Below are 25,323 nucleotides of genomic sequence, written 5' to 3'. Positions count from 1 at the left end.
AACTGGTGTGAATCAATACAGTGGTACCTTGGTTTACAAACTTAATTCGTTCCAGAAATCCGTTCTTAAACCAAAGCATTCTTAATCCAAGGTGTGCTTTCCCATAGCAGCGGGAGACTCAATTTACAAATGGAACACACTCAACATGTTCTGCTTCCAAGGAAAAGTTCACAAACCAAAACACCTACTTCCGGGTTTGCAGCGTTCTTAATCCAAGTTGTTCGTAAACTAAGCTGTTCTTAAACCAAGGTACCACTGTATATGGGCTGAATCCAACAAAATCCATGGAATCCCCAGTGTATAATTTCTTTCTTAGTATTTATAAAATGTTAAAATTGGTTAATTGTAATGATTTAATGTTACAACTACTGTGGTTCCCCCCCCCTTTGTTATTGTTGAACTCTAAATAAAGTCTTATTCTGTTTTAAAAAAAGGAATCCCCAGTGCAAATTCCGGAATTGGGGGAGGGGAGGAATGCAGGGAGCGTGCAAAGTGAGGAAACAGAGGAGCAGACTGTTGCCCAAGTTATACCCCACTGTAGTGCAAATATGCCTGTAGGTGAGTTGTTTACCAGTGAGGATTCTTGTATACCCACATTTTCCATTTTTTTAAAAAAAAAATCCTGACAGAATCAATCAAAAAGGAAAAGAGCCAACCCAATAAGCACACAATAACTCCTTACCCTTTTCCTCAGGTTGTAGGTCAAGATGAGGTTCCTGGAGAAAGAGTGTGAGAAGGCCGTGTAGAACTCCAGCACCTTCTGTAAGGCATCTCTCTTGATCACGTGAAGGTCACAGTATGTCAGAGCCCTTACGTTAGCACAAGACTGGGCAAGGGTGGTTTCTTTCCAGAAGACATCCCCAAAAACATCTCCTTTGCCTAGGAAAAGACAACAGCAATAATATCCACGATCAAAGGACTGCCTCAGCGCCGAGACTCAAACAGCAAGAGCAGAACATTTCCACAAGAGGTTTCTTTCTTTCTTTCTTTCTTTTTTACTGAAAGTGCATTTCTCATTTCATTCCACGTTCTGAACACACACTTTTAACAGGGCCCTCTGGTTGGAGTCCAGGGACAAGATCCAAATATCCCTGTACACGGTGACTTGCTGCCAACAACCTTCTTCCCCAGTTGGCGCTGTCAGGCCAGATTTAAATGAGAAGCCAAGGACACAAGGAAACATTTCCCATGTGGTCACTCTCTCATTTAAATCAACCCACCAGCTGGTGCTGGTTCTGTGTAAGCATGCAAGTTGTAGTACACTTGGTAGAGTTGATTTTTTTTATTTGATATTTGTATTCCACTTTTCCAACAACAATGTTGGGTTCAAAGCGGCTCACAATCATCATCATCATCATTTTTAAAATGTGCAAACATTACAGTCCCTATAATCCTATCAAAAACACAATAGCAAGGAAAAAAATAAGGCTGATAAAACAAACAAATTCAATGCAAACTCATAGTGCTTCAGAATACATAAGGAAGAAAACTATCATGCTGAGGAAAGGAAGCAGGCAGCATTCTTCAAGATAGACGTTTGAGACAATTAACTTCCTGGGCTTGTATTCTTTTTGTATGCTGTATCTAAAATATGACACGCAGTCTGGAGAGGTGGATGCTGGATGCTACATAGGCAACTGGCAGTGTTGAGGTGTAACACTAAACCATGGCTTAGCACTGAGTCAATGGGCCACAGCAAGCAACAAACCTATGTTCTCCCCCCTCTCATGTAAAGCCAGAAGAAGAACCCCAACAGCATTTATTTTCAGTTTTTCTGCATCTCAGCTCGTTGAAGCCAAAGTGGGAATCAACTAATCCTTCTCAGTGTCAAAACAAGCCAATTTCAAACCATGGTTTCTGAAGCTGGCTTGTTTAACCACAGTAATTGTGCAAGCCCTGATCCCCAGTTTGGATACAGCAAAAAGCTGAGATTCCATTCGGATACAGCAATAAGCTGAGATTCAGGGAAAATACACCAAAATCCTCTTTCCAGCCATGTGGCAAGAAAAGAGGATAGAGTGTATGATTTCAAGGCTTCCTGCAGCTCATTCACATAATGCCAAGCCATGAATTGTTGACGCTCAATTGATTTTTACCCCACCCTTCAAGTCACTCCAAAGTGGCATGTATCAAATATAAAAATCAAATGAACCCTACAAGAAGTCCAGTAAGAGCATTAAAACAATATAAACCAGTTCAACAACTACACCGCTCACTGCAAACATCAGTGGCCTAGTCAGGGTGGGCTCAAGACATTTTGCTGCCTGAGGCAAAGGACAAGATGGTGCTCTCTCATTCTATATATAGAACCAAGTGAACTGGCAACAGGAGAGGGACCTTGACTGCACCTGAAGGCAACAGGCTACCTTTAGGTACTGCTTAGGGAAGGGGGAGCTGCCCCCAGCACTTGCCATCTGTGGTAGCTGCCTCATTATGTCTAATGGTAGGATCGTCCTTGAGCCTAATACATCAAGAACCCACATCATTAAAGAGAAGCATACTTTAGCTGGCGCTGAAAATCCACAAATGTTGGCGCCAGGCAGTTTGGTGTTATATATGGTCACAGCTACTATGTATTCAGAGTTATGCGTATTCTAGACAAGCAGAATGCAGTGTTTTTCAAAGGCCAGCAGTCAATCAGCTGAATTGCTCCATAGAGTTCTGTGCTTAAAACTATCCGGTGGATTAGCATAAATCCATTTATCCAGTCTTAGCACTGGATTCAGAATTCTCAAGCTTGCAAAATATTTAGTTAAACAACTCTGGTAACAGCGATTAACCCGTTCAATTTAAAATGTGGATTGCTTCCAATAATCTATAAAGATCCATCCCATGTAAGATTCCTAATAAAAGTAATTTCTCCTGTGCTGTTCAGTCAAGAAAATGTACCTTTATTAAACTTTGTAAAAATTCTAACTGTACTAAGGCACTGATATTTAATTTGCCAATTAATTAATTAGAGTAATTTGTGCAAAGTAAGACAGTTAATAGCATAAAAAGAATGTTGAGTGTCAGCCTGCTGTTAATCCTTCAAAAATGGCTAACAACTTAAAAGCTGTCAGTCTCTCTTTGCTCCTTGTTCTTTACTCGGTGGCTAAACAGTGTAACTGGCAGAGTTGATAAAAGCCACCCTGAGCTTTTGATCTCCCACACAGTTTCTTCATATATGATTTAACCTGAATTCAATGGTGCTGCTTGATCTATTCTAACAGAAGAAGAGCACTGTCCCCTAAAAGTGTGTGAATAATTTACTTCTTTCATTTATTTGAAAACTAACCACAATTACTCTTCCAAGTTCACTTGAAAAAATATTGTATGGCCTAAGAAATCTTTTTTAAAAATCTGATAAACAGAAATATTTTCTCCTCAGAATCTGAAAGAACAGCCCTGTTGTCATGTGGCCATATTCTATAAAGATATAATAACAAGATAAAGAGTCTGTATTCATTTAGTAGATACCTTGTCCATTGGGTAGATGCCAAATGACCAGTGGGTCCAACGCAAACACTTACGACTCAAAAATATTTTCCTCATGTCATATAATAAAGCACATTGTGCTAATAGAGCAATAAGCAAATTGCAAGGTAGGAGTTTGCTATATAGGCAGTCACCCACTACATGCGTTCAATATGTGTGCAGCTATGTATATGCACATCACGCTGAACCCAGAAGGGACATGGAAACGTCATAAAGGCATCACTGAAATGTCACTAAATGGGCAGAGTGGGGTGACTGCAGACTCTTTCAATGGGTTTCAATTATACATGATTTTGCTGGCGGTGCCTCGTAACCTCCGAGTAAACAGGGGGCTGCCTGTATTTGGGTTGTATCTCCCTAATCAGGACAGACTCAATGAAAATAATGGCCATGACTAACTTATTTATTTCAATAGGTCTACTCTGAGTATAACTTAGGGGGATACAACCTTATGTGTGGGATACAACTTAATCACCAGCAGCAAGCACAACGAAGCTCTACCCCCTCTTGCCCCCTCTTGCCCCCATGTGCCTCTGAAATTGGCTCTGGGCAGCTGCAAAGCCCCTAGAACAGCACACAGGGAGAGGAGAGGGGGAATCATTCCATTTGGCAAACTGAAATGTTTGTGCAGACAATGTTTGCTCTGGTATAGAACTGCCCCCTCCCCCTCAGGTAAGATATCCTAGCATGGTCCAGTAGGTGTGGGGTATGAGCTCTTTAGAGCTTTGAAGATGGGGAGACTATGTCACATGTGTATGGTTGGCAGTCATCCTTTGTATGTAATGCAGGTTGTTACATTGTTGAGTATGAGTGGTTGGTTGACGGAGATAATATTCAAAGTATTAAATGACTGTTGTGATTCTGCGCAATGGATGGTGAGTGAGATTGGATGAGTGACTACATGACTAATGTGTGTTATGTTGGTTGTAATTTTGCATTATACTGTCTTGTACTCATCTCTGATTATTCATATGAACATGGATATTGTTTAAGTAGGGTATTTGAGTGTTGTTGTTTTACAGAAATCATTCTAGTCTTTATTGTACTTATTGTGTAGAGATGCTAGACAGACAGATAGATATGTGCGTATAGATAGATAGATAGATAGATAGATAGATAGATAGACAGACAGACTGTGAACCCCTTTGAGATCTTCATAAAGTAAGCGGTTGCTAAACGGAAATAATACATCAAATAAAATCCAACTCTCTTGTATGGGGGTGGGGGCAAGGTTTAAATATTTTTATGCCACATTATGAGTCTATCCCATTGAGTTGGGACTATCACCTTTGGCACTTCTGTGTAATAGATGTCCTTGCGGGTAAAGTAATAAACCAAAGCCATTTCAGAGAAGCATTACAAGAACAATTATGTCTGTATGCTTTAAGATTGCAATTAGATAAAATTAAACCAGCAGGGTTTTCTCCTTCTAGAGCAAATGGGCCATTTAACACCTTTCTTCTACAGAATGGAACACACACACATTTCCACAGGGGTAACATAGTTTTTTTGAAAGAAAGAAAAATTCCTCGGGGATGATGACTTTGTGCATAATAACTTACTCTGGAAATCTGAGGACACGCAATCCATGCCATCCGCCTGTGCAATGTGCTCTCTTAATCAGAGTAAACAAATGAAACCACCCCAATCCCTGGTGGCAGTAAACAAATTAAAATAGCTGGGTTTGCATAACAAATGCATGCATGGTCACACTACAATCATAACTTTAGATGGTTTATTGATTTTATCTGCTTTATTATAGCTATTTGTATTGAGGTGGAAATTATTCCATACCAAACTGGAATCCTAAAAGGATCAGGTTTTTTAAATGTATTTTATTTAAATGCTTTAAATCGAATACCCCACTCCCCTTTGTACACAATGTTTCCTACTTAAAAGAGGCAGGTCCTAATGTGCTTCGCCACATCATTTCCAGCAAAAACTTCAGCACAGCAAGGGAGAAACAATGTTTAGTCAACAAAGATAGCATTTGCACTTTTCCAGTATTAGTGTAGAAATACTTCTGCATATGTTTACATTCTAACAATAGAGATATGTTTTGGTTTTGTAAAGCAGGGCTTTGATCAAGGGTAGTCAACATGGTGCCCTCCAGATATTGCTGGACTACAAGTCCAATGGGTCCCAGCCAGGATTGGTAAAGTTATTGTAGTCTAACATCTCAACAGCTATCCCTGAAGTTATCAAAGCTCTACACCTTTGTCTGGAGTGAATCTTAAGGGGCCAGCCCCCAGGCCTGAAGACTGACCTTTTTGGGGCCTGCCATGGGTCACATGGGGTCATATGTGCCTCCATTTATCAACATAAAGGTAGGTTAGGGTAAGAAAGTCTAACTGGTCCAAGGTCACCCAGCGAATTTCCTGGGTGGATGGAGATCTTACAGGAGATCTTCAAGAAGAGACTGGGCAGTCACCCGATGTAAATACTCTTGCTCTGGATTTCTAACTTGGAGCAGGAGGCTGGATGAGATCTCCCTTCCATTCTACAAATTTATGACTAGGCAGGGAACTGAACACAGATTTGCTTGGCCTAACTCCAAGATCCTATCCACTACGCCAGACTGGTTCTCAAAAGATATCCTTCTAGCACGATGAATATCATTTGGAACTGAGATCACGCTTTCCTCTTAGGAACTGAGTAAACCTGATTTATAGTAACGTTATTATGCAACAGAACACAGCGTATTCAATAAGCCAAGAGCAATAAGCTCACCAAATGAAATATTGTTGTAGGAGGCTCAGCCTCCTAATTTCAGCGTAAAGTTGGCTCTAATGGCATTAAAAAAAATATTGCCTGTAAATTCATTCATATCTTTTTAAGGCACAAAGGACATTTTGCTCCTAAGTTACATAGATCATTCAGTCACAAAATAATAATAAAAAATGCAGTTTATTTCTCAGTTGCAAGGTGGGATAAGAGCATAACTCCTAACAGAAAATCACATTCCATTAAAAGAGAAACTGAGAGATTATAGTTTAGTGAACACATCCCCCCCACACACACTTTCAAGTACAATTTTCACGATGATTGCTATTCAAAATCCTGAGGGGTACTGCTGAATAATCAGAATTCAAAATTTGTGGAACAGGTTAATTAATATTAAGACTATTGACCTGTGTTCTTAATTGACCAATTAACAGTAGAGCCACTGTCTTTGTTAATGACAGTCATAACCACAGAGGGATCCTTCAGCAGCCCTAAAGTGTGGTCTCCTCCGTCCAGCCGGTCTTGAGTACAATCCTGTAAGCAGAACCGGCCCGCCCATGAGACATACTGAGGCAGCTGCCTTGGGCGACAGAATCCAAGAGGTTGCACCACGGCAGGTGCCACTGCTGCTGGATAAGCAAGAAGCATTGGTGGCGGCTTCCAGGTTCCGGTGAGATCTTGTGAGAGCCCTGCAAAATCTCATTGGAAGCTGCTGCCACAGCTGCTTCTCCTTGCTTCTCCAGTAATGGTGGTGGGGGCTCTGTCACCCCTTGGATTCTGCCACCCAAACTGGAACCCATAAACTGCAGCCACACAGCTCTGGTAAGTGAGGCTTCAGTGGGGGTAGGAACAGGATGGGCTGGCCCTGTGTCTAAGCAAGGAATCTTTTTCAGCCCAAAGGCATTATGTGTAGAGGAGCACAGCTAAGATGACCAAGGGTATGGAAACCAAGCCTTATGACAAACAGCTGAAGGAACTGGGTCTGTTTAGAATGGAAAAGAGGATACAAAGAGGAGATATGATAGTCATCTTCAAATGTCTAAAGGGCTGTCACATGGAAGATGGAGCAAGCTTACTTTCTCCAGTTCCAGAGGCTAGGACCCAAGCCAATGGCTTCAAGTTACAAGGAAGGAGATTCCAGCTAAACATCAGGAAGAAATTTCTGACACTAAGAGCTGTTCAACAGTGGAACAGTCTCCCTCAGGAGGTTGTGGACCCTCCTTCCTTGGAGGATTTTAAGCAGAGACTGGATGGCCATCTGTCATGGATGCCTCAGTTGAGATTCCTAGATGATCCGCAGGGTCCTTTCCAATTCTAGGTAAAGGGTAAAGGGACCCCTGACCATTAGGTCCAGTCATGACTGACTCGGGGGTTGTGGCGCTCATCTCGCTTTATTGGCCGAAGGAGCCAGCATACAGCTTCCGGGTCATGTGGCCAGCATGACTAGGCCGCTTCTGGCAAACCAGAACAGTGCACAGAAACGCCGTTTACCTTCCCGCTGGAGCGGTACCTATTTATCTACTTGCACTTTGACTCGCTTTAGAACTGCTAGGTTGGCAGGAGCAGGGACCGAACAACGGGAGCTCACCACGTCGCAGGGATTTGAACCGCCAACCTTCTGATCGGCAAGTCCTAGGCTCTGTGGTTTAACCCACAGCGCCACCTGCCATTCTATGATTCCCTCTTGGGCCACCTTCTGGGGGCTGCATAGTCAATCCAGGCAAGAAAGAGGAGCTCTTACAGAATTACATTCCAGCCAAGCAACAAAACCCAGGAAGGGAGAGAATGCGAGGTCTGATGTGAGGGAAGGAATGGGGCCTGGACAGAGCCCCAAAGGGCAGATAGAGAACCAGGGAGGGAGGGGATGACAACATGAAAGGGGACTGTTGGCAACAAAAGGCTTGGAAGAGGGAGACATCAGCATGCTGGAGGACTCCAAACTGTGACTGAGACTATTTATATATGCCTTTCAAAGAATTTGCTGCCCCCACCCTGCAAATAAATAAATAAAATAAAAATTGGCTGAACCAGAATACAAGCATTCTTTTGGGTACCTAGTTGAGACAGAGAGACAAATTCAGATACAAATGCAAGGCAGCTTCCCCAAGTAAGAAATAGGGGGGGGGGGAGAGAGAAACAACATCTAAGGGGTTTGCTCTATAGTATATTGCTCTGTCTTCTCTCTTTCCTGACTGTATATTTCCTTCTAAGTGATAGCTACATTTGTTCTGAAAGATTTAAGGTTGCTAGGCTGCTGTTTTTTCTGCAAGGCTAATGTGAGCAACAGACGTTGCACCACATCTCTGTGAGATTTTACTTTACCATTAGAAAGGTGTGACAGAATCGCATCACCACCTGAAGGCTGGATCAGCCTTGTTACTTATCTACATCTTATGGGTTATCACATGGTCTTTCCCTCCTTGCTTTGCTTCCACTGTGTTGAAGTGCAAAACCTTTTTTATGTGCTTAGTGCCCTCACTGTGTGGTTGAACTTTCTGGCTAAAAATAGAGCAAATCTACATTTCAAAATGCTTTGGGCTTTGGTTGACAGAACAGGTTGTAATGTTCTTTAATGCTTCTATGCTGTTAATGATGCCTGGAAATACTGTGTTAAACAACAGCATTGCAATAAATATATCCAAGACGGGATGGGGAGGGAGAGGGCTGGATGGGTCCCTTACTTCCAATGAATTATAAAGTTATGGATGACCACCACTAGCTGTATGCTTCTCCCCAGCTATAGTGTATATTATTATTATTATTATTATTATTATTATTATTATTATTATTATTATTATTCTATTGGGGGAAAACACATTCCCTCTTTTTCAGAGGAACTCAAGGTGGCTAACAATTTTCCACTTTACCCTGTATTTGTTTCTGTGTTTCTGTTCCACTGCAGTTCAGCTTCCGACACCCCTAGTAACAAATCTCAATAGCGAAACAATATTCACAATAAAAACAATCCTAAGAGAAACTCAAACAAAACAGCTGATTAAAAAAAAGGGAAAAAGGAAAGAAAGAAGCTACACAGGAATTCACTTTCAGAATAAACATTGTCATTTGGTACACAAATGTGAACACGAAGACAGACTGTAATGGGAGAACCTACCCAAAATTGCAACAACTTCATCATCCTGGATAACTTCCAAGGATCCCGAAACCACAAAGCAAAGATTGTCCACGCTCTCTCCAGCATGATATATGAGATCCCCCGGAGCACAGTGCACCGTCTGAAATTCCATGGCAAGAGCTCGCAGGCACCCATCGCTGGCCAGCCTAAACGCAGGGTGCTCTTTAAAAACTTTTCGATTCAGATGAACGCAGATGTCCGCTCGCATGTCCTTAGGGCAAATCTGCAGAACCTGGGACAACATTACAAGAATCAACCTCTGCAAGAGATTCGAGTGTGCTACATCCACTGTGTGCTGTCATTATGACAATTTTTTTTTCTTTAAAAAGCATCGTGTGCTTGTGCAGGAGATTCATTTTGGCTTCCTGTTGGCTAGCCAACTTATAATTGGCTAAATCCCTGTCCCTGCTTCTTTGCTCTTTTGGACAAGTGGCTGCAGCAATGGAATCTAGCCACCCATCTCTTAAGTGATGTGAATCCCTAATAACAAGCCTGTTTTTAGCTATTTGCCTTTGAATTTGGAATCCTCTGCATCTACCTATCTGCATGGAAGCTGTGACACTGCTCAGCAGATGTTTGTTTTTATAAAATAAACTGAAACATCTCCGACTGCCAAGATAGCAGACAGAAAATAATTAATAGTAATCATTAAATCTCATTGGGAATGGTGGCAGCTGCTGAAGTTATAATTGCAAATGTTAAACAGGAATCTGTCAGGGAACGCAAAGTTAGAAAATTAGTTTTAAAAGTGCAGCCCTCATTGACCCTGAAATTCCCGCACCAGCCTCAACATTAAATTAAAAAGCTCTTTGATATTAAGGCAGAAGATATCTGTACAAGACCAAGAATAAAACAGTTATTTAGGCCAAACACATTCTTTGGTAGCTATTGAGCTACCAAGATAATAGTCAAAGGTTTTTTGTTTTTTTAAGACAGTGAAATCAATAGAACAGAATACATATCACATACTTAAATAGGGCATGCAATTGAAGCAGCACACAAATGCTTAAACTTTTTGGAATGTATATATGATTGGGGGCTTTCAAATTCCTTTGTCATGAGAAAACCAATTAACCTACAGTAGCAAATCATCATCACATACCTGGCAGGAGGAGAGAGATATGTGGCCAAACACACCTTGGCTGCCTTGCTAAGATTACATCTCCCAACCCCCAACCCCCCAAAATTGTAGCTCACATCCAAGACCTTATAATGTCTGGTTTCAATAGATTTTTCAAATGCTTAACTCAGTCTTTTAGATAACTTCATAAAGATACCAACAAAAGGTAGGTTCAGTGATATTCACAATACCAAGAGATGCTAGTAGAGTTGTAGATAGATGTTAATAAAGTTGTAGACAATGAAGTTGTAGACGACAGGGCGCCGGCGTTCTCCATCTGTTTCACCCTGGCAGTCTAAGTAATCAAAAGGCCACTGTTTGCCCCCGATGGGGCCCTTTAACTGGGGCTTGCAGGTAGCACACTCCCAAGATAGTTTTCCGGGCTTCTTCAGTGGTCTAAAGTCTTGATACGTATACTGATATTCAATCTTATAGAGAATACTCTTTCTTGTCTTAAGCTTAAGAGACTGATTTGCTTAGCATTTGAAAAATCTATTGAAACCAGACATTATAAGTTCATTTTAGGCTGGGTAGTTTGCAAGTCTTTTTGGCTTTGTTTAATGTTTTGTATTTTTCTCAGAAGGTTTATAAAGTATGTATAATTATTGTTCTGTGTATATTAATTGCCCACGTGTTGCATGAGTCGCACTACTTCTATCAGCAGCACCGGCTGCATTTTCCTAGCACATTCAAGACCTGACACATGCTTAAATCTCTCAAATTAGGTTAACTTTGGTTGGATTCTGTTTATGCTTTGTTTGCATTTTGTTAAAACTCATTTAATTGAAACCTCCAATTTCCATTCATGGTCAAACCAGCGCAGAAGAGTGGTATCATTGCATCAGTGGACAAACATAATAGCATCTTAAAGCAGTTGCTAGCATTCACATGCCTAGGAAAAAAAGTTTGCTTATTGCTGATGATTTTTATTCCACTAGAAAAGAAGAACATTTTTCTCAAAATACACTCAGATGTGGAATTTCCTAACAAGTCCTGGCCTCTGCCATTGCCTTGGGGCAACTAGCTACCACTATGGCAAATATCCTTAGAATAAACTTGTTTTACTAATATGCTTGTCTAACGTACCTTTGCTTAATGGTAAGGGCAGAATTAGAACTTATTTGGGAAACACAGGATTCCTGGGTTATTTTATCATTATTTATAAAAGTATTTGTATACCGCCAATTCATACAATGGTAATGTATAGCAATATATACAATGAAATATAAAAACGGTACAAAACAATTGTTAAAGTGTCTGGCTAAGGCAAAAAAAAAATTAAACAGCTACATAGGCCTTTCAGCATAAAACATCTAAAAGAAAATGTCTGAAAATCAAAAGCAAGGTACCTGCCAAATCTTTCAAATTTACACAACCACCACCACTTGCCTCTGCGACAAATTATACCGTAAGTGGCTTACAAAACATAAAACTAAAAATCATTTATAAATCTACAACAAAACAATAAAATACTAGCATTGTTGCCTTTCATCAACATACATGTTAAAATGTAACAAAAACTGTTGTGGTGGCTTGTTTCAATTGTTGAGCCCATTAAGGTGGCACTGTGGTTTAAACACTGAGCCTCTTATGCTTGCTGATCAGAAGGTCAGCAGTTTGAATCCACATGAAGGGGTGAGCTCCTGTTGCTCTGTCCCAGCTCCTGCCAACCTAGCAATTCAAAAGCATACCAACGCAAGTAGATAAATAGGTACTGCTCCGGTGGGAAGGTAAATGGTGTTTCTGTGCGCTCTGGTACTCATCACGGCATTCTGTTGCACGAAAAGTGGTTTAGTCATGCTGGCCACATGACCCAGAAGGCTGTCTGCAGACAAACGCCGGCTCCCTTGGCCTGAAATCGGAGATGAGTGCCGCAACCCATAGTTGAATTTGACTGGACTTAACCATCCAGGTGTCCTTTACCTTTACCTTACCTTACATTTGCAAAATAAATCAATAATGCTTAAATTAGCTTTTACTGTTTTAGTTCTTCTATACCTTCTGTACCTCACCAAGCAGGTAAAATAAAAGCATAGTGATTCAGGGGATAAATTCACCTTCAAAATATTTGCTTAGAGGGATGTATTACATGACACACATCAGTAGTGACAGCAATGCAGGAGTGTAGAAATCAAATTATGATTTATTCATTCCACAATGTTCTTGAAGTTGTGTTTGTATGCAAATTCAGTGGAGCTTGAGAATTGGACTTTAGAATTTATGGACTGGTATTGTCATTACTCAAGTCTTAAATTTGTTAGCCTCTGCTATCAACATAGGCTTTTTTTATAAAAAAAAGATGCTAAACTGCACTGCCTATGATATGAATATGTCAATTACAGAAATCTATCAGAATATATCTCTTATAATAGTCGAAGAATTGAATATTTCTTTATATTTATTAAGGCAATTCTTCAAGGTGAAAATGGATAGCTGTGATTCAATAACCTTTGCAATCTTCTCATGAAAATGCCTTTGGTGCAAGAGGGCAGAAGTTTGTTTTAAAATTAGCCCACCTTTTGTGGCCAAGGTCAAGATACCCAACCCTCAGGACAGCGAATGAAGTTAAAAAATAATAATAAAGAAAAGAAAATATGTTAAATAGAGGAAACTGAGGATGCTGTTCAAGTCATGACTGAATAGAAATGTTGCATGAGAATGTAAGAAGAGCCTGTTGGATCAAGCAATGGGCCGTGCAGCCTAGCATCCTGTTCTCACAGTGGCCAACAAAATGCCTGTAGGAAACCCAGAAGCAGGACTCAAGCACAAGAGTCCTCACCCACCCAGCTGTTTCTAGCAACTGGTATTCCAAAGCATGACTGCCTCCGACCGTGGAGGCAGCACATAGCCATCCCAGTCAGAAGCTGTTGATAGCTTTATCTTCTATTGTCAGAGCTGCCCAAGGTCCCAGCTCACAAAGGACCAACGCTGCTTTGTTGTTAAATACAAAAGTCTTTATTGAAGTTCAGTTTCACTTCCAGAGCCGCAGCGCGCAGCCCCACGTCTCAAGCTTTAGACCGCTGATGACCCTTCTGAATCTCCTCCCCCTGTACACCAATTTAAGACCCTCGCCTTGCTCCACCTTTTCCGCTGCTCCTTCCTCCTCTGGGTCCGCCTGCCCGCCGGGGTCTCGCCCTTCCTAGCCTCTTCTGACGCTGATTCCCCTGAGCCTTCTCCCTCCCTCCGGCGGGCTTTAGCAGCTGGTTCCCCATCCGGGTCTCCTGCTGTCCCGCGCGCCTGTACATTTGAACTTGGCGCGCGCGCCCAGCCAGCAGTTTTCCTCCTAACCGTTTCACTGCTGCTGTCACTGCTTCCCCCTTCGGGTGGGCTAGCTGCAACTGACCTCCCCTCCATTCCCCCACTCTCCGATGGAGGCGTGGTCAGCCCTGACTCCCTCTCCCTCCCCTCCGGAGGAGACGCTGGCCCTGACACATGTGACTCTTCCCCCCCACTACGCTCTGGTGGGGAAACTGGTCCCGATCCTCCACTGCTGCTTTGGGGTTCCCCTCTGGCTCCTTGTTTCTGGTGCGTCCCCCCTGGGACCCCCCTTGCCCTGACCATCGGAGCCCCCTTCTGGGAATCTTCTGATTCGCTGGAGAAGCTCATGGAATCTCTCGGGCCACTGTCATACTCCCCTACGCTGCCCTCGGATTCTTCCCCTTCGCTCTCCAATTCCTCTCTCCCCAGTGCTCCTGCTCCTGATTCCCTGACATCCATGAATTTGTCTAACCCTCTTTCAAAGCCATCCGAGTTGGTGGCCTTTACTGCCTGCTGCAGCAGTGAGTTCCATAGTTCAATAATTCTACACACGGAATATGCAACGGACCAGAGGAAGCGGAGTGCGCCGCCCCCGGCAGCACGATCCCAGTGGGGTGCCATCGCGGCTGTCCCCCCCATCCGTGCTGGGTGCCACGCCCCAAGGATGCACGCCACGGTCAGGCGGGTCTGCTCTCTGCCCCCCGGTGCTGGAGCATGAAGCTCCGCCACTGGACCCAGGGACTTGCCCTCTCTTACAAGGAGTTAGGGTGTGGAAGCAGGTGCCTGTTGAAGAAACAGCATTCATATTTACTAAAATTCACCAACAATTTTGAGCCAGAGAAGCTGGATTTCCTGGATTTGTGGATTTGTTTATTTAGTACACACAGAATGCACTCAAGGCACCATTCGTAGGGTTCACGGGTGTCCAATTCCATGGGGATGCCCACTACTGCAAGTAAGGTATTTTTGCTTTTATCTTGTGAGCCCTGAGATCTTCAAACGAAGGACAGTACTGTATATTAATAGTAGCAGGCATAGTAATGGAAGGCTAGGCAAAGCAGAATCAGCACCTTGGAGAGGGACCTACATAAATGTGGGTTTCAGGACAGAACATGCTGAGACATGCGAATTGCCTCTGCTGTGTCTTGGAACAACTGGCAGATCTTTATAGCCTGGGCTATAGGTATTAATTGACTAGAATCCCTCCCCCTCCGTTGTGAATCTGGTCAGTTAGATCTTCTACAGTTGGCTTCCTCTAGGGCTTGGGGTTCCAGCCTGTGGTGATATCTCCTCTGGACTCTCCTGATCCTCTAGATCAGCGATTCTCAACCTGGGGGTCCCCAGATGTTGTTGGACTACAACTCCCATCATTCCTGAGCTCTGGCCTTGCTAGCTAGGGGTGATGGGAGTTGTAGTTCAACAACATCTGGGACCCACAGGTTGAGAAAGGCTGCTCTAGATAGTCTGTGGCAGAGGTCTCTCCTCAACATTCAGGGAAGGAGAGGAAGCTGATTGCACCTTTTCATGGGACAATTGAGGGAGTGGGTTCATTTTCTTCTCAGGGCTGCTGTCAGAGGAGAACTCTGTGGCTGTAACATCCAGAGGAATTGTGGTCTGCAGCAGTAACATCACATCCATATAAAGACCTGCTAAGTTTCATCACGGCTGATATATCATGTCCTTCCCAAATACAGAAACCCCTTAGATAACTACATCTCCCAAATTCTCCTGGCTGTATTAGCTACCACAATGGGCAATGGACAAACAGAGAAGGAGGGGAGGAGGGAAAGAAATCTGCACTGCTGGGTTGCATTGCAACATTCTTCAAATTTCCCCATATTTTTCTAAATGAAAATTTGAAACTTACAAAGCCACTATGTGGAGAAAACTTCAGAGAACTCAGACGTCTCTACATTTGACAAAGATGAATTTGATATAAGGAAAACTGAGTTTTTAAAAAATCAACCCAATAAACAGTCATCAAGAATAGCAGCTACAAGAAAGGAACAGTGAGAAAGCATTTATTTGATGGTAGCTTTCCAATATCAAGACAGCTCACCTTTTCTGTATCGATGCCTCTGGACATGGACCAGGTAGAAACAATGTAATCCATCACACGTTCACTCAGACCTTTGGGCACTTGATAGAGTTTCAGGAAGTCCCGGACACTGTTTAGCATTTCGTGGTATCTATTTGTATTAGCATACATTTGCTGGAATATCGTTGTTACATTACCAAAAATTGTTGCATATAGGAGAGCTGGAAATAGAAGAAGAAGAAGAAGAGGAGGAGGAAATACAGGTGAATATTTTCCGAACAATTTTTAAGCAGGACGTTTGAGATCAATGTCGATACAGTGTGTTCTCTGTAGGAGAAAGTAATGCAAAATACAGCATTAATTATCCTAATTGTTACAAACTGACATGAAGATGCCACTTATTGGATGGTTGCTGTTGGCACTCAAGTGCTTCTCAAGTAATTCTGAATCTTGTTAGAGGAGCATCCCCTCAGCACAAATTCTCTTGTTTCAATTAAAGAATGCCCATGTCAGTTTAGCTTGTGTTCAGTGACTTTATTGGAGAACTCCTAGTTATTAGGGAACTCGCCTTACACCCCTGAAGGCTGCTTATTGAAGCCTTGCTTGTTCTCACTAATCAACTTCCTCCAGTTCAACTAACCATAAGCAGGTACAGAATCCCATTCGTTGCAGAATCCAAGTGTATTTGCTCCTTTTAATACTGCTGGTGGTTACCAACATTGCTGGCAAATACCAGAGGAATGCGTATCTGGCATAGCAGCTCCATTATAAAGAATATTTATTTATTTATTAGGGGTTGTTGTTTTTTTTGTAACCGTGCTTTTCCATCAAGGTATTTTAACAAACATTAAAAACCAGTACAAAGGCTAACAACAGCAGCAAATTAACATACAAGACAGATATTATTATTATTATTATTATTATTATTATTATTATTATTATTTAAGTCACACTACTCAAATAAATGATGTTCCTCGGTCCCTGCTCCTGCCAACCTAGCAGTTCAAAAGCACGTCAAAGTGCAAGTAGATAAATAGGTACCGCTCCGGCGGGAAGGTAAACAGCGTTTCTGTGCGCTGCTCTGGTTCGCCAGAAGCGGCTTAGTCATGCTGGCCACATGACCCGGAAGCTGTACGCCGGCTCCCTCGGCCAATAAAGCGAGATGAGCGCCGCAACCCCAGAGTCGGTCACAACTGGACCTAAGGGTCAGGGGTCCCTTTACCTTTACCTTTACTTTACTCAAATAAGAACCAACAGCCATCCACAATGAAAAGGCTTTAATATATGCAATTCTTTTTCCCAGCATATAAAATGCATTCCACAACCAGGGAGCCACAACAGAAAAGTCCATGTCCCTGTGAATCTCAGCAGATGGGTACAGCTGGAGGATGACCTCAGCTTGTGATTTTAATGTAGATTCCCTGCCCCCCATGTAAAATGTTCCAAGCTGAATCTCAGCTTGGAAAAGTCTCACGTGGTAATGCTAGGAAAGACCTCCCCTCGAGACTTCGAAATACTGCTGTCAATTAGATGGTCATATCAAGCTGCCTTATACAAAGTTAATAATAATAATAATAATAATAATAATAATAATAATAATAATAATAATAATTTTATTTGTACTCCACCCATCTGACTGGATTGCCCCAGCCACTCTGGGAGGCTTCCAGCATATACTAAAACATAATTAAACATTAAAAATTTCTCTATACAGGACTGCCTTCAGATGTCTTCTAAAGAATAATAGAAGATAATTAGTCCATCCAGCTCAGTATTCTCTGTAGTCATCTTCTCCAACCTGGGCTGAATCTAGACATCTATAAAAACCCCTGTGAAAATGCTTTTTAAAGAAAATGTTTAAAAATATATACTGTATTGAATTTCCCATTAGCTCATCATCATCTACTGTTACATTTGTAGAATGTGACATTTAATAAACTTAAAACATATTTGCAGCTGCATACCTGAATCCCTGGTGCCCTCCCCAAAATTTTGAACTACAACTCCCATCATCCTTGACCATTGGGCTATATTGACTAGGGCTAATGGGAATTTCAGTCCAAGACAGCTGGAGGGCAGCAGGTTGGGAAAGGCTGATCTAAACTGATTGGCTGTGGTTCTCTCAGGTTTTGGACAGTGATCTTTCCATTTCTATCATCCTGAAGATGCCCAAGTTTGAGGTTAGGGCTTTCTTCAGACAGAGAATGTGCTCCACAACTGAGTGGGAATCTCTCCTCTGAATAAGTATACCCAAAATCAAAATATCGCTAACTACATATATCAACATTAATTGTGGGCGAGGGTTAGTGCCTTAAGCAACAACAAATTCTAAATGTTTTGAAATGCACTAATTGGCTCGTCACATACAATTCTGGTTGAAAACAAGGCAGTATCAAATAGTTTTCAGGCTTACTTGGCAGGGACTGAAAGGGGCATGGTCAATTGTTAATGTGTGGATCAATAATGGGTCTTGGCAGTGAAAGAATAATCATGGAGGAAAGAGGTAGGGACACTCTAAATTTATAAACAAGCTTTTGTGTGATATTTGTACCCAGGGGAATGCCTTCAAAGTGCTTGTGACTCCTCATTAAAATGCAACAAATGATGTGTAGGTATATACAGGTAAGATGTTGGTTCTGCAGTCACTTTCAAACACTCTAAGGACACTTAGTTTTAACAGGGTTTATGACTAAAGAATATAGAAGCCATAAAGGCTGATCGCCGAAGAATTGATGCTTTTGAATTATGGTGCTGGAGGAGACTCTTGAGAATCCCATGGACTGCAAGAAGATCAAACCTCTCCATTCTTAAGGAAATCAGCCCTGAGTGCTCACTGGAAGGACAGATCGTGAAGCTGAGGCTACAATACTTTGGCCACCTCATGAGAAGAAAAGACTCCCTGGAAAAGACTCTGATGCTGGGAAAGATTGAGGGCACAAGGAGAAGGGGACGAGATGGTTGGACAGTGTTCGCGAAGCTACCAGCATGAGTTTGACCAAACTGCGGGAGGCAGTGGAAGACAGGAGTGCCTGGCGTGCTCTGGTCCATGGGGTCACGAAGAGTCGGACACGACTAAACGACTAAACAACAACAACAATAACTAAAGCCTTACTAAGGTGTACAAAATCAAGCACTGATACTGGTAGGAGGAAAAGGAGTGGAACCACGCTCACTAGACCACACTTGCTGTCATGCCCTGTCTAAGGCTGTCCAGGGTTTGAGAACATTTCTGCAGTGGGGCAGCCAACTAAACATGAACAAGGCATGCCACTAAGGTTGAAGCTTCTTGAGTTTAATTCTGTTCTGGGTGAGAGCTACTATCCCTGAATTATAATCCAGCCACACCATGCTTAATTGAGTCCCCACACACCTCTAATTCTTCATAATCAGGATGCTGCAAATAACCATTCTGACTGTTAATTACAAATTGTGTATTATAATTACCCTTGCCAAAAGGCATTCTACTCCATCTGATTAATCTATCTCAAACCTTATTAGCTTTAATTTGCCATTAGTTAGCCAGTGAAATACAGTATTAGTGCAGGAGATTCATCAAAATATTTTTTAAAGAAAAACAAACAAACAACATTTCACCCACAGGGTTTCTGAACAAGGTTGTAGGTTATATGCTTTCATAGCATTGGGAACTTAATAATAACTATTATTATTATTATTATTATTATTATTATTATTAGCCCGCCCATCTGGCTGGGTTTCCCCAGCCACTCTATAGCAGCTTACAGCATATCTAAAAACATAATAAAAACAAGAAACCTTAAAAAAAAACCTCCCGATACAGGGCTGCCTTCAGATGCCTTCTAAAAGTTATGCAATACTTTATCTCATTGACATCTGATGGGAGGGTATTCTACAGGAATGGTGCCACTACCGAGAAGGCCCTCAAGATCCGCATTTTCTTTTCTTCTTTAAAATAGAGGAACTCTTTTTAAAAACTTTTGATTATAGATGATAGATAGATAGATAGATAGATAGATAGATAGATAGATACACACACACACACACACACAATAGGAAAGAAAGAAAGAAAGAAAGAAAGAAAGAAAGAACGAACGAACGAACGAGCAGGGGTGAGGGGTGAGGGGCACACCAAGCCCAAATATTCTGAATCCTGTCAAATGCATTGTTGTTGCTTTATTATTTGCTTTCTAAACCACCGTCTTGATGCAATTTGCACATAATTTTAAAAAGTTAAAAACACGAAAGCAACAGATATATTTAAAACAACACTAAAACTCTAACAAGTAGATATTTGCAGTAAGGCCTCATTTTATCCAGCTGAAAAAGCCTGCTGGAACAAAAAGTGGGAGCTGTTTGCATCTTGGCAGCGGCAGAACAGGGGCAGCCACATTAAAAGCTCTGCTCTGAGTTATTGTGGACCAGGCTTCTTAGAACTTTGGAACTTGAAGAGAAATTATCCTGCAGACTGCATCAATTTACTGGGTGTATAAGGTGGTCTCTCAAGTAATCTTTTCTGAGCTTTATAGGGACATATATGTTAGTACCAACACCTTGAACTAGGCCCAGTAGCAAACTGGCCAGTGAAAATACCTCAAGCAAAGTGTTATAGGCTGGTAGTAACTTGCCCCCACAAGCATCCTAGCCACCACATTCTCCACCAGCAGTACAATGGGTTACTATACTTGCAATGCATACTGTACTTTCAATACGTGGGTTGAATTCAACTAAGTCTTACTGAAAGCAGACCCTTTGAAATAAATGAATTTATATTAGTTAACCCACTGATTTCACTGGGTCCCACTGTGAATATAATGTAGTCGGATATCACCTAGCTGGTTGTATCCAGCACTGTCTGTGCACGTGGGGATGTTCAGAGGAAGACGCCCCAGTGCATGAGCAGAATTCTACTTGTGAAATGCTGGATTTGGCCCACTGAGTAAGTAAGACAAATTAAGAAGAAAAAGAAGATCGGGTGTCACATTACAAAATGGCCCAGTTTTTAAGGGAATGTGAAATTATGGCTTAGTGCTACGTGAGGCAGCCTCCACAAGCCTGCATGAAATAAGGGAAACTGATTTATATTGTTCCATCTAGCTCAGGACTGCATACACTGACTGGCAGCAGCTCTCTGGGGTTCTAGGCAAGGGTCTTGAAGTGTAGGTGGGTTCCCACCAGGCAAGACACAGTGATAACAGCAAGAACCTTTATTGAGCTAACAGAACTGGACAACAGGGGCAAAGCAACTGCTTATATACATTTCTGAAGGTCTGGGCCACTCCCACTCCCAATGTGATTGGCTGTCTAAACTTCCAAGCTGCGAATCATAACTCAGAGTTTAAGGGCCAATGGCATAGGCCCAAAGCTTGAAATGTTCTGTGATTGGATATCATGTATCGAATCAGAACACAGAGGCTCAGAATCCTTAGTCCAGACTCAAGCTCAGGCAAACACAGAATACGTAACAGGTCTCTCCCAACCCTAAATGGAAAAGCTGGGAACTGAACCTGAGACATTTTGTATGGAAAACAGATACTCTACCACCAGACTACAGTCCTTCCTGCATGTGCATGTTGGGCTCACAGAGTCCTCCCACCATGCAGCTGAGTTCAGTAAATCTCTGGAAACATTAAAAAAACTGCACCTGAGAAAAGGCCCAAGTTACAGCACAAACACCTGCTTTTCATGCAGCAGGCTGAGGTAACAAACACATTTACAAGGGTAATTCTTAGTTTCATCAATATGAGAAGAATATTTATACTCAATTTCCTCAATATGGGAAGCTAGTGATTAACCACAGAAGAACTATGAGAGGAAGTCGATAGCAAGGGAACATTTGCCCATCAAAATTTACTGTACAATCTCATCCTAAGCCTCGCACATTTTTTTTTCAGCCAATGCTTTCAGTCAGGGCTATTGCCACAAAGAGAACAGGCAAAGAAAGCATTCTTACTGAGCATGAGCAAATTCCATTCACAGCTAGTATTGTTCTTCTGTGGCAACACCTGCCACAGCACCAGCCCAGAAAGAAATCTTTTCAGCAGATGTCATTTAATGTACAGAACCCTCAGACAGAGCCGAGCGTCTTCGCATTATTCTCTCTTCCCAATTACGTCTTCTCTGTTCAGAGTTAAAGTACAGTGTCTTGTCTGCGACAATGTGGCAACTCATTAACAATGCACTCTGCGCTGCCACCTCATTTAAAACATTGTGGTGGAGTTGTTTTTTTAATAACACTACAGATAAAAGCTGCATAATTGCTACAGGGAGTTACTCTTACAGCCAAGTTGTGAAGGTCACTATCAGGTTGGAGAGGCTACCAAACAATTTGCTACTTTTAAGTTAGTTAAAACTCACACAAATAAAAAAAAAGTATGTACTTGATTGTCACAATAGAATACAGCTTTTTTAAAAGTTTTGTTGGTTTTTTTTAAGAATTCCTGCCTGGAGTAGTTGCAAAACACTCAAACCTTGTAACTGGGGGTTATAAGTGTTGCAATAGTGTCTCATGTTCCCAGTATGAATCATCGCATTTAATTGGACTGATTTAAAATGTGCTCTCTTAAGGAGCGCCCTCTTGTTTCTTCCGAGTAAGATCAACCAACGCGAGTGTGTGCTTGTGGTGGTGATGCCTCTGACACTGATTGCCTAAGCTGGTATGGCGGCACGGAAAGTTCAAATATTCAAGAAACAATGAAGTTTGTAATCCAGCTTCTGTGTGGCAAGGGAGAGCTGTCAGTTTGGTTGGCTGGAATTAAAATCTCACATGATGCAGGTTAAGGGTTAAGAAGTGGTCCCAGGACTCAGGGAACCCTAAGAGACAGGGACTCCAAAGGCATGAGAGTTGAATGAAGGGTCCAGAAGGAAGGGTGAAGACGAACCTCAAGAAAAGTTAGAGGAAATGCGGCAGAGATGATCATCACAGAAGGGACCCTAAGAAATGTTCATGGTGCTTCAGATCAGAAGCAGCTTTAGGGAGGAGGAGGGAGGGGTTTAGGGTAGCTAGTCAAGAGACAGGGTGGCTAATATGACAAACAAGGGCTAAAAGAGAGAGCCAGTGTGGTGTAGTGGTTAAGAGCGGTAGATTCGTAATCTGGTGAACTGGGTTCACGTCTCTGCTCCTCCACATGCAGCTGCTGGGTGACCTTGGGCTAGTCACACTTCTCTGAAGTCTCTCAGCCTCACTCACCTCACAGAGTGTTTGTTGTGGGGGAGGAAGGGAAAGGAGAATGTTAGGCGCTTTGAGACTCCTTTGGGTAGTGATAAAGCGGGATATCAAATCCAAACTCTTCTAAAAAGCAGTGACCGGAGAGGCCTCCTGAATGCCATGTACTAATTTTATAAACATGCTAGTCCTTGGACTGCTTCTCATTTTAGAATATCCTGAAACTAGATTTAGAAATAAGACAAATCAGCATCAACACAAGGCTGCCGCTGTTATTCACAACGGTATCCAAGCCTCAGGATAGTGTAGATGGGATTTTCCTCACAACCAACCAAAGGCTCTGGCTGGGAAGTAGTCAACACTGGGCTATTCGCTAAAGAGCTTCATCAGCTTCTGCCAAAAGGGAAAATACAAAAGCCTTTAAAAAAAATTAAAACCCTGAAAATAAAGGGGAGCAAAGTATACATGGGCAGACCTTAAGCTGAATCAGGCAGCCTACAAAGCACCCTGGATCAAGGCAGACTGTTTTTCTAAAGCGCCAAATTAGGATCTGAACCAAGGCTTGTTGCACTAATAAGTGCAGCATTACAATGAAATAATCTACATTTAACACACAACATCATGGATACTAACCTCTGCAAAATGAAAATATTGGTGCATGAACTTCCATGGTGCTAGAATGTTAAAAATCAATTAACAAAATGTTAAATATCCAATTTCAGACCTGTCATTCATAATTCCATTACTACTTATTAATAGAAAGCTTGATTGACAATTCCAAGAGATCACTCAATCTGTATAGTTCTAATTTCGGTAGCAGTATCACCACCATAGAAATAAGACAAATTTAGAATCCATCTAACTCCATGTAACTATAATGACTTGCTGCAACAGCGCTTCGATATTGAGTCTGTTGCTTTTTCTTTTAGTAACTTATGATTATAACTTTCAAATAATAATTAAAGTTATACAGTTCCAAATTTGGTTCTCCATCTAAGCTCTCTGAAACATATGCATTACTGTGAAAAACATAGCATGACTTAGCTGGTTCATTAAAATTGCTCAACCAATACATATTATACTTGCTCAAATCTCATAATGGAATCAGGAATTCTGCAATTGTCAAACCAGAGTCAAATTACTCACAATATATTTTTACAACTATGGGTGCAATTCAGCTGAAGAAGAAAAAATCATGAAGTTGAACTCTCCATAGGATAAGGATATGCTTCAAATCCCTTAAGAACATAAGAAGAGTCTGCTGGATCGGCTAATTAATGGACTATCTTGTTCAGCATCCTGGTTCCACAGTGGCCAACCAGATACCTGGGGGAAATCCACAAGCAAAATTCAAGCACAAGAACCCTCTCCCCTCCTGTGACTTTCTGAGACTCGTATTCACAAGCACTGCTGCCTCTACTATGGAAACACAGCTTAGCCTTCACAGTGACTAGCCATTGATAGAGCCTCACCTCCTTGAAAGCAATGGGATTTCAAAGTGCTTAACTAAAGTTGCATTATGACCGATGTTAACTAACACATTAGAACCACATTCATCAAGATTTACAAATTTACCACTGATATTGTGGGGCTACTATCTGTTCGTTTGTTTAGCCAGCCAGTTTATTATACACAGATCTCAAAGCAGTTAACAATAAGTAAAAGCAAAATACAGTGGAACCTCGGTTTTCAAACGTAATCCATTCAGGAAGACCTTTCGACTTCCAAAACGTTTGAAAACTCAATACAGGATCATCAATACAACAGGGGAACTCAAAATGGAAGCCATGTAGCACGTTCGGCTTCTGAAAATCGTTCGAAAACCAGAGCAGTTACTTCCAGTTTTTTGGCATTCGAAAGCCAAAATGTTCGACTACGGAAGCGTTCGACAACCGAGGTTCCACTGTACATAAATATACAATCAGCACAATTGCATTTGATTTGCTTTAAGAAAAATCCAAATACATAAATATACCATATGCTTATCTATCTGAATAAGCTCCAGAGAAAAATACTAGGCAGCATGATACAAACTCCGAACCAAAATAAAACACAATATTCACACAACACTCACACCATGTCACTATCACCATCCGTTTACACAATGACTACAACTATTCACAACCTTATAACCCAATATATAACTGACTACACACCTATATTGTTCCTACAACTGATCACCGACAAGAATACAAAAAAAAAATGGACTGTTCATATCAGTGAACACCAAATGCCCTTTGAACGATCAGATACTTCCCTCTCACCTGTGAGGGACCCAGTTTTATACCAGAGTGCTGGATCTCATACTGCAAAGCATAAAACTATTTCCCTCCAGTAATGCCCAATAACCCCATGACAAATAATCAACATCAACACTGGTAACAACCATGAAAGGAACAGGCATAGACAAATATGGTCACAGGCACAAAAGC

At 41.7% G+C, this 25,323-nt stretch overlaps 1 protein-coding gene across 5 annotated transcripts in view; it reads right to left on the bottom strand.

Annotated features, from left to right (window-relative positions):
* The window catches only part of KCNH1 (potassium voltage-gated channel subfamily H member 1), a 230,935-nt gene that overhangs the window by 107,739 nt on the left and 97,873 nt on the right, over positions 1-25,323 (bottom strand). For all 5 annotated transcript variants that reach the window (XM_083605032.1, XM_083605028.1, XM_083605030.1 and 2 more), the window contains exons 8-10: positions 15,772-15,971; positions 9,314-9,566; positions 683-879 (exon numbers count right to left, since the gene is read on the bottom strand). In XM_083605032.1, coding sequence (XP_083461158.1) covers positions 683-879; positions 9,314-9,566; positions 15,772-15,971 — 650 coding nt within the window. The remainder of the gene's footprint in view (positions 1-682; positions 880-9,313; positions 9,567-15,771; positions 15,972-25,323) is intronic.

This window comes from Podarcis filfolensis (genome assembly GCF_964270895.1).
Source record: "Podarcis filfolensis genome assembly, chromosome: 3".
Lineage (NCBI taxonomy): Eukaryota > Metazoa > Chordata > Lepidosauria > Squamata > Lacertidae > Podarcis > Podarcis filfolensis.
This window is presented reverse-complemented; position numbering and strand designations above follow the sequence as displayed.